The sequence below is a fragment of the Brachyhypopomus gauderio genome, chromosome 1, assembly GCF_052324685.1.
Source record: "Brachyhypopomus gauderio isolate BG-103 chromosome 1, BGAUD_0.2, whole genome shotgun sequence".
NCBI lineage: Eukaryota > Metazoa > Chordata > Actinopteri > Gymnotiformes > Hypopomidae > Brachyhypopomus > Brachyhypopomus gauderio.
In genome coordinates this window covers 35264891-35274982 of record NC_135211.1, presented here as the reverse complement: position 1 = coordinate 35274982, position 10092 = coordinate 35264891, and the positions used below count along the sequence as shown (strand labels likewise).

Below are 10092 nucleotides of genomic sequence, written 5' to 3'. Positions count from 1 at the left end.
TAGATCACAACACAAACACTCTGGTGAGACCTTCTCTGGTGACCTGGGCTTTCCCTCATCTTTCCTCCACGAGATAAATAGCACTAAGTGTGTGCTTAAATATTTAATATGACACAAAAATAGAATCTTACCACAGCCTCTGTGGTTTTTGAGTATACAAGTCAAGCAGCATATATAAAGGTTTCTTCTGAATCTTACAGTGGAGGATTGCAGTCTCCTATTACAAATAGTCAGAAAGGCTGTGGAATCTCAAAATAATTGTTGGATCATTTTAAGAACTGAATACGAGAGGTTCTTAAAAAGTCAAGAAACACTGCACAAAAACATCTAGAATTTTATTGAAATTTATTACACAGACCAAAAAAGAAAATTTAAACAAATTAGAAAGAGCAACAAACATGAATTATATTTCTCTGAAGCAAAGTGCTCCTATTACTGCACTGCACTTTCACAACTACAAAAACAAAAAAATTAAAACTATACTGTACAAGCTAAATTCCTTTATGCAATTTCATATGTTTACCGATCTGCAACTCCCTCAACATATAAAATCTTTCAAATCAAATCCAGTTGATCCTTACAACTGAAAAAGTGAGTGATATTGCCACTAGCTGGTGAGGGTGGATATTGCAACAATAAATTATTCGATTTATTCAGCCTTTAATGACTGTTGAAGAAAGTAGAAAATAGAAGAAAGAAGGGAAAGTAAACAGGACTGTAGAAACAAGAATCATCACAAACACTCACACTGGTAAAAGAAGGAGTTTGGGGAGTGGGAGAGAATTGCGTATGAATCCCCTACTGAGGAAGGTCGTGTAATGTTTGCGTGTGTGTGTTTGTGTGGAAGTGCAACAGATAAGGAGATGTGAATTGTCACCAGGATTTCTCTCTTTCTCGTGTCTTAATCATTTTTGTACCAGCTTGTGTAACTCAAATGAGAAGCATGGATTTAACTGTATGCATGCATTCCCATGTGCGGCAAAAACACGTCTTTCCACATAAAGTCTGTGTGTGTGTGTGGCAGGGAAAGCTTGTTTAAGAATGGTCTCCATTAGTACTGTCTCCATCGTCTTCCCCTTCCTCTTGCTCCACTTCATCTTCCTCTTCATCATCATCCCTTCCACGACTCTTGATCTTTGAGGACATGCACGCGCGCACACACACACACACACACACACACACACACACACACACACACACACACACACACACACACACACACACACACACACACACACACACACAACTTTAAGAAATGAGGAAACGTCCAATTGTTTTTTCAAATGTATTTCCCTCGACCCTTTCTCTGTTCAGCATCTCCCTGCCTGGATCCTCCACTCACCTCCTCTTCTTCCAGAAGATCCCCCTCCTCCTCGTAATCATTCATTTCCATGCTCTCTCGCTCCTTCTTCCCGCTGGGGTGCTGCGGGGATGTCTCATCCACTTTAGCGCTCTTTATCTCTGAATAAAACATGTGGAGTAAAGATGAGAGAACGCCCAGGTCACCAGAGAACACCAGAGAACAGAGAACACCAGTGGAGAACAGAATACACCAGAGAAGGGGTCACCAGAGAACACCAGAGTGTTTGAGATAGATATTTTGTGGTGTGATATATGAAAACGTGGTGTGATATATGAAAATGTAGGTGTGTACCTGATATCTGTATGTAAATGTAGTTGTGTGTACCTGATATCTGTATGTAAATGTAGTTGTGTGTGCCTGATTTCTGTATGTATGTAAATGTAGGTGTGTGTACCTGATTTCTGTATATAAATGTAGTTGTGTGTGCCTGATTTCTGTATATAAATGTAGTTGTGTGTGCCTGATTTCTGTATGTATGTAAATGTAGGTGTGTGTACCTGATTTCTTACTGTGTTCTCTTTCCATTCGATCCAGGCTGTCCAGCAGGTAGTCCACTTTGTGTTTGATTTGAGTCAGCTCTTTCTTAATAGTCTGCAGATCATCAGCCCTCACTACACACACACACACACACACACACACACACACACACACACACACACACACACACACACACACACTTATCTGTTTGCTTTTCCACAGCCTCACTGTTCTTATATTCCCACACTTGATATACGTGCGTGTGTGTGTGTGTGTGTGTGTGTGTACACTGACTTGTGCGGGAGGTGCGCTGACTGCTGCTCTTGGTGGAGAAGCCGCTCTTGGTACGTCGGCTGCCTCCACTCACGCTGACCCGCGGCCTCTTCGAGGGGATCACCGCCCGGGAGAGTGGAGGAGGTGGAGGAGGAACCCGTGATGGGTACGAGTACACCCTGTGGAAACACACACACACACACGTTCTTAAGACTTGTGCCAGAGATACATAGCATGCCCATACCAGCACTGATATCTCGCAACGTAAAAGGCGAATTATCTAACGCAAGGCTAATAACAGATCAAAATTTGAGAGACACTGATTATTAATTAATTATGCAACACACAATAAATGATCCATTAACTCAACAGGCATGTTAACAGTCACATTTGACGGTGGATGGACATTTATCTAAAGTGTTTAAGCTTTGGAGAGGAGGCGTGTCTCTGAACGGTAGTTACCAGTGAGAATTTGAGAAACAGTGAATGAAAATGTACTCACCGGTCATAATAATCTCTCTGAAAGTCATAGTCCAGATCAAACGAAGAACTACAGATAAAGAAGCAGCAATGAACTTAATTAACTCTACTTAACTCTTAATTAAGTAATGAGTAATGAGAGGCAGAAGGATACAAACCTGTACATATCTCCAGCTGAGCGCTTGACGGTCTTCGATCTGTGAGGTTTTGGTTCCCCTGCCAGATTAATATCTGACAGACACAGAGAATAATGAGAGACGATTATCTTCTCAACTGCATTCACTTCAAATGGAAACAATTTCAACGATGCTGCCAATATTTAAAAGGACACCAAGTAGAATTTCCTAATCAGGGCATCCCCCATAACCCACCATTAGTAACCATAGCTGGCAAAAGAAATTTTAGAATGAAAGTAAAGTTGACTCTGTATTCTACCTCACTCATTACCACATGATCAGCCATGTGATCAGCAGTGAGCCAATGATATGTGGCATAAAAGCAAATGCAAAAACCTTACTTCATGCCCAGCCCTGGAGATCTGTTTACTTACACATATTCAGCTGCAATGCAAGACCTTCAATTGCCATCGCAGTTAGATGAGCAAAACATCAGGGACAGGCATATATTATGGTGTGCAGGGATTTACTTTTACATCTAAACAACCCAGGGCCCCATCCTTACCCAGAACCTGGCCGACGATCATGCGCCCGTCCTCCCCCGCCACTGCTGTGCGGGCGTTGCGCTCATTGGCGTACTGCACAAAAGCATAGCCCTTGTGCACGGAGCAGCCCACGATCTTGCCGTACTTGCTGAAGATGGCCTCCACGTCGGCCTTGGTCACCAGCATGGTGTTGAGGTTCCCGATGAACACGCGCGAGTTGAGCGAGCGCGGGTCCGTCTTGTTGGTCACGTTACTCGCCATCAGGCTGCAGGCAGTCGGCGAGCGGCTGGGCGGTGGTGGAGAGACAAGGGGGGGATGAAAAGAAAGGAAAGATAGAAAAGAGGATGAATGCTTGAATGAACGTTGAGGTGAATGCGCTATGCTAGCAGACATGCTAACCCCAGAAGGTCCATACTGGTTGAATGAGCTAGAGTAATAATAATAAAATGGGTAAATGGCAAGCAATGAACAATAACCTACCTCATATGAGGACTACATCAAATGAAGGTTCAGATTAATGAAACCTAATAATCGATGGCCTTGAGCAAATGATCTTCTAAGGCAATCACTTGCTTTCATATCGTTTTCATATATTTCATATACTAATTCTACTTGGATGATGGTTGTACAAATGGTAGATATTCCCCCATGTTTGATAGAATAGAGGACATTTGAATTTAATAGGTTTTTTTTTTATTTTCATAGGGAAAAAATCTCACATTCACTTTCTCAGCTTGTGAACTTGCAACTCATTGTAGTTCATTTGTTTTTCTTTTCAAGGGGAACAGTAGCTGTTCTACAATGTTTCATTTTTGACAACTGAAGCTTTATCTTATGGAAGCCCACTCCTGCCACATAACATTTTAAAAAATCCAGCAGATATTTTTTCATCATTACGTAAATTGCTATCTCATTATTTCGAGATTCCAAGTCAATATTTCAAGATACTAACGAGTCACATCTGAATCGGTTCAGTATCTGCATATACAGGTTTATGAGTTCAGTGAGGTATGTGGCACTTTTAGCACGGTATTTGTGATGGGTAGGGCAGAGGAGAACGATAAACATGAGTATAATGTGTTCGCATTACTGTCTTACAGTTCAGACTTATTTTAGCTCAACATTGTGTCATTTTGTAAACTGGAGGAGCTACATCACCTTGTACGTGAAGCTCATTACACTTGTGTCTAAAGGAACAGCTCATGTAACTTAAAAGACATATGCTTTATATGGTATAACCTACACATCAGTCACCAAAATAAAATGAGATGTTACCCAGACATTGCAATTCTGAGATCATTATTGGGAGTATAATTTCGGTACAGTGATTATAACTTAGTTCACTGAGTACTCTAATTTTTCAGATTCAGATGTGACTCGTTGGTCCCTCAAAATACTGACTCAGTATCTCAAAATATTGATAAAGCAATTTAAGTATTGACGAGAAAAAATATGTTCTGGATTAGTTTTTTATTTATTTATTTTAGGTGGCAGGAATGGACGTCCATTATATCTCAACGACGTGTCAGCTAAGTACATCGAAAATTGCATAAAAAGTCATATTAAATTTTTGTCTTGTATTTAGTGAACCATGTATGAATTGTTAAAATCAAGGTCTTATTTTGAGTTCAGGTGATGTACATGTACATTTAGATCATTCTTAAATGTATTACATATGTAAATAACAATATCAAAGTTACCTCTCCAAAACAATGTGTACGTGTAATTTCCCCAGAACATAAACAGCGTACAAGTACATGTACTCACAACCTTCTCCTGCCATTTGGCTTCTAGGGACAGAACAGGGTGTGCAGAACAGTTCTGGATTCAATGGATTGTGGAGGGATTATAAACTAGCACACGAATGAAATGAGAAACAGAACACTATATGAGGCCCAAACCTGTACACCCTGAAGGGACACGTTTTTCCTAACCATTTAGGAATTGAATCAGGAATTTTTGAGCAAGGGCTACAAAATTCCTGCAGGACTGTGGGCATCCAGCAGGAGGATCTGAACAGTCTACGTAGCAGACGGTATTTTTTCTGTTGAGTCATTGTGTACTGAATCGAAGATCAAAGGGAAATTAATTTTAGCCCAAAGCTGATAATGCAACACATATTTTGACATTGAAATCTGAAGTTAAATTACCCTTCCATACCTTATTCTAACACTTTTTAAATTCAAAAGTCTAGTCAATCAGTCAATTATTTAAAAGTGCACCTATATAGATCACATAGATTTTATAGATTTTTTTAATGGCAGCCAGCACAGACATAAAGATGGTTCCTCTGAAGTAAACAATATCAATGGATGAGGCAACAAGGCCATCATCCTGAGGTCATGGGGCAGTTCTGCTACTGTGAGACATTTGACAGCCTTTGGAGTAATCTGCCCCAAGGGTTACTCTCGTTCGTTTGTGATTTTATGGATCTTGCTTTGAGGATGCTAACAGCACTTTGTGAGTTTTTCTTTCTTTGTCTTTTGGTATGTGAGTTTTAGCTTCATTAGTTGTGTGATATCTTTTGTATGTCACTAAATATTAAAGAATGCATGAATATTTAATGCAGCGGTGTTCCAATTTAGAATTATTTGGTACGCTAGTCAAGTTTAAAATCGAACTTCTTTACATTAATTTACGTTTGATGTCTTTTTTTATTATTTATTTCATCAGTGACTTTTTGAAATTTAAACACAGGCATTATTATTGCTTAATGTCAATATTAATGTACATAAATTGCTGGTACACCTACAGATCAGCTGCAGTGCAAACCTGGTTTCTATATTACTGTGCACCACTAGAACACACCATGTACAGCTTCACACGATAACTGGACACACAGGATGGTTTGGGAAGCTGAATACAATAAACCTTATTATGGCATGTTTCATATGATAATTCATATTAAAACTAATTTATTCATTTTGAACAGTGTCAATTGGGTATTGTAAATGGCTGTTCTAGATGGACCATGTGGGATGGTCCAGTTAGCTCAGTTATACAGAGTGTGTTGAGGTATTTGCAAATTGCAGATTAGTACATGTCTGGGGGGATTTGAATAGTCAGAACTCACTCCATTCTGTGTGTTATTCAGGTCGAGTCGTCTGTCTGCCTGATTCTGTTGGAGAAAAGAGGGTCATTATTGGTCACTGTTGAGCGGCTGCACCACAGTGCATTTTGGGTAATATTAAGACTGAGGGGTATGTTGGTGATGTAACCTTGGGTCTTGAGAGGCAGTGAGACATTAACAGCAACCCCCCTCCCCCACCAAGGTCAAAGACAAGGGCCAAAGGACAAAGGAAGAACTGGTTCCACCCAGTGGTAAAACAAAGTAATGACCAACATGTTATGATGCATGCATCAAAACACATAGACCCAAAAGTGATTTAATGAAAAAGGGTCTGCAGTCTATTGAAAGACCCTGAATATCATCACTGCATCCTAATCATTTTGAGAGAAACAATTTTTTTCTTTAAAACCACCCAATACCGAGAACCTTCCCTTCACCCTTGTTAAGGGAACTGGGGTTCATTCTAAATGGTATCTGGATTAGAGAGAATCATCACTCTGAAAGAGCTGCTGGTAGAGTTGGAGCATCTACAAGTCAACATTCTCCCCTTCACTACACTACAGCCCCCCCAGATCAAAACAATAAGCCCTTTATTCACTCAGAGTGAGACCTACTGGTGCAAAAGCTTCAAACAGTTAACGTCATTGTCAGAACAGCAGGCTGTTCGTCGTCACTGCTTCTAGGCTGGTGAAATCTGTTGCATTTATTCCTCTGATAGCCAGTGCTGGCTCAAGATACCACTGTCTGGTCACACCTGCTTATAGGTAAATATGGGGTTGAAACTGCCTGTTGAGGAACATTGCTGCTTTAGGCCGTTCAGGGACAGTCCACAATAAACAGCATTTTGTGTGTGTTATGCATAAATCACTAGACAAACCAATTAAAAAATAGCAGGTATTATTAAAACATAAAGCGAAAATACAGATCTTACGGAGTAAGTGAGAACTCACACTATGGTGTGAACTAAATCTATAAGCCTCATAATTAGACAGTAACAAAATTAATTGGAACAAGCACTTCATCTATTTTTTAACAGTGCTTTAAAAACTGCGCTGAGCTGTGCATTTTCATTTTTTTGTGGAACTGAAATGTAGAAGGAAACTAGAAATAAGAATTCAACTGTTCACTTTCAGGATCAGATTCAGTGATGTGGAAGCAAAACAATATAATCAGTTTTGTGATTTTTTTTTTAACTTCTTGAAATCAGAAAAACATCACAGGGCAGTCATGGCCTGGTGGTTAGGGAACTGGTCTTGTGACCGGAGGGTCGTAGGTTCAATTCCCAGACCTGAGGCCATGACTGAGGTGCCCTTGAGCAAGGCACCTAACCCCAACTGCTCCCCGGGCGCCGGGCTAGGGCTGCCCACCGCTCTGGGCACGTGTGCACCACAACCCCCTAGTAATCACTAGTGTGTGTTTGTGTGTGTTCTAATTGCACAGATGGGTAAAGGCGGAGGACAAATTTCGATTGGGGTGTAAATTCACAATTGACAAATATAGCACATTTCATTTTCATCATGCAAAGGCAAGAACATGACAACAGCACATAAGCAATTTTAGGAAGATCATACATGTTTAAACAGAAAAGGGTAAAATAAAAATAAAAACCTTCCAAAACCTTCAGCTCTAAAGCCAGGGGACAGTGTATCACCACACCTCCATTCAACTAGCTCATTTCCTGAAGTTGAACTAGCCTATTACTACTACAGCTTACAACCAAAGTTTCAGCCTGCGGTTGCTCCAACCAGCCACCTTCAGAACTGCAACGGATAGAACAAAAACGAGACGCTGGGTACTGGGTGTCTGAACATACGGACGGTGACAATTACATTACACATTATTTCAAGAGAAAATGTACAGCTGCCCCGGTCATCGCTTATGTGTGAGTGGGCATTGGTGATGAGGGTGTGGTGCTGTATGCCTTAACACTTTGTCCCAGTCTATGGTACCAGCAACAATGAATGCCTAATAGTTACAATTAATCAAGTCAAAACATGGCAAGCCACGCTCGTTGGTGAAGGACTCAAAATGACAGATCAGTATGGTACACCGGTTTGTCCTTCAACACTATACCCCAGAATGGGTTTATTTCACAATCGGTAACCTGCTGCACACACCAAGTCAAAAATACAGTTTCATAACTGGTGATGTGAGAAATACTATGACTTGCTGACAGGATGGATATTTTAAACTCAGTTCTGCACTTGGTGGGCCCCAGCACTTGCAAACTGACTAATGCCTCTGGCTATGATGTACTTCATGGCATTACATCATCTGTTATTTCCTCCTCTCATGCTGAGATTATAGAAATCTTGTCTCAGTATTTTCTGGATTTACAGACCAATTGGTTACATACCTAAAATTGTATTTATTCACTGTATTCTGAATATGCAGGGTCAGAATATAACCCATCAGTGCAGTCTATGGAGTTACACATGGCCAATAAAGGAAAAAAAAAGAAAAGACATGGCTAATAACAAACGAGCCTCTGTTCTATCCATGACAGTGTTATAGTTCATGAGAAATGAGAAATTGTCCTGGATCAAGCAGTCGTCATTTATTGTGTTTATCAACGCAACCATTTGACCTTAACGTGCTTTAATTTTAATGACAATAATCTGCAGTACAATTGTTCCGCAGCAATGACCCAAGTCCGCACAACATTAACAAGGTTACACAACCGCTTTTAGCTGGTCCATACAAATACAACGTATTTCTCCTGATATGACAGGTGACTCTGCAGTCCATAAAAACGCCGACATTCATCACTTTAAAACATTGCCTGAAAAAATGACTTAATTGCATAGAATCCAAAAGGAAAGCCAGTGTTCAAAGTGTACTAATGACACTCTCCAAAAATAAACAATGCATCGAAAACAATCGCAATACATCGGACAGGCTTGGTCCAAACGCCTACTCTGATAACAAAAGCAGACTATGTAGTCTATGTTGGAAAAATAGTCATAAAGTTAAAAATCAATTTAAAAGGCTTTATGACTCCTAATTCCAGACACGATGGGGAAAAAACGACCATCTTGGAAACACAACCAAGCTCTTCCATTCATAGGCTATATATCCTCCACATCAACTTCAAAAATACGCTCCGCAACGAACAAACTGCTCTACCGGAAGTAGTCCTGCAAAAAGTTAAAAATTACTCTGACATTAAAAAACAAAACAAAACAAAAATGTTGTCGCCATCTCAAAGCAATTCTTTTCACTCGCAGGCTGCTCTACCTCGGCATCACAAAATGTACGCCACCAACCCACCACAGACCGAGTCACACTCGCCAGAAAAATGCATTAAAAATAAAAACAAAAAATGCTCCAAAGATAGTTCAAAGTCAGAAAAAAATAAAAATCACAAAAAATCTCTCGAACCAAAATACTCACCAGGAGCTTAAGACTAAAAATGATTAAAATTCGACGCAGTACAGTTTGATGCCAATGTCCGTCTGCTCGTTCAGGGGATATCGTTAAGTGCACGAAATGGCGTCGTGCGCATGCGCAGAGGTTGGGCACTTACAACGCGCCGAGCTGCATAACTACACTCGCGGGTGGCGCCACTACCGGTCAAAATATCAGCGACAAGTTCAACGGGGAAAAGTCAGACCGAAACATACGGAGTTTAAACATATCATTTTACCTTTTCTCAGTTAATTGCGCTTTTGGAAAATTTGCTGTACAGTGGAATCAATTATGCTGTATAAAAGCACTTAATTGTGTTATTCTCCCACAGGTCTGGAACTGCCCACTGATGCTGTGAGC

General features: G+C 40.4%; 1 protein-coding gene across 3 annotated transcripts; it reads right to left on the bottom strand.

Moving 5' to 3' along the window:
- Nucleotides 1–322: 322 nt before the first annotated feature.
- Nucleotides 323–9865, bottom strand: LOC143519032 (heterogeneous nuclear ribonucleoprotein C). Of its 3 annotated transcripts, none has more exons than XM_077012055.1 (9): nucleotides 9718–9865; nucleotides 6328–6372; nucleotides 3275–3540; nucleotides 2752–2824; nucleotides 2616–2663; nucleotides 2135–2292; nucleotides 1873–1974; nucleotides 1343–1461; nucleotides 323–1134 (listed from the first exon to the last, which is right to left on the bottom strand). In XM_077012055.1, exons 2-9 carry the CDS (start codon nucleotides 6330–6332, stop codon nucleotides 1036–1038), a joined length of 870 nt encoding a protein of 289 aa, XP_076868170.1. In that variant the 5' UTR covers nucleotides 6333–6372; nucleotides 9718–9865; the 3' UTR covers nucleotides 323–1035. The 3 variants fall into 3 exon arrangements, with proteins under 3 accessions (XP_076868170.1, XP_076868160.1, XP_076868177.1); XM_077012045.1 differs by having other exon boundaries at nucleotides 1861–1974; nucleotides 9718–9864; XM_077012062.1 differs by lacking the exon at nucleotides 6328–6372 and having other exon boundaries at nucleotides 1861–1974; nucleotides 9718–9836.
- Between the last annotated feature and the right edge of the window lie 227 nt (nucleotides 9866–10092).

What these genes read in the sequence shown, in the direction of transcription:
- LOC143519032 (XM_077012045.1), bottom strand. An exon ending in GATCGTCGGCCAGGTTCTGG is followed by an intron (nt 2,825 to 3,274) that starts GTAAGGATGGGG and finishes TGTGTCTGTCAG; the next exon opens with ATATTAATCTGGCAGGGGAA. An exon ending in CAGAGAGATTATTATGACCG is followed by an intron (nt 2,293 to 2,615) that starts GTGAGTACATTT and finishes GTGTTTCCACAG; the next exon opens with GGTGTACTCGTACCCATCAC.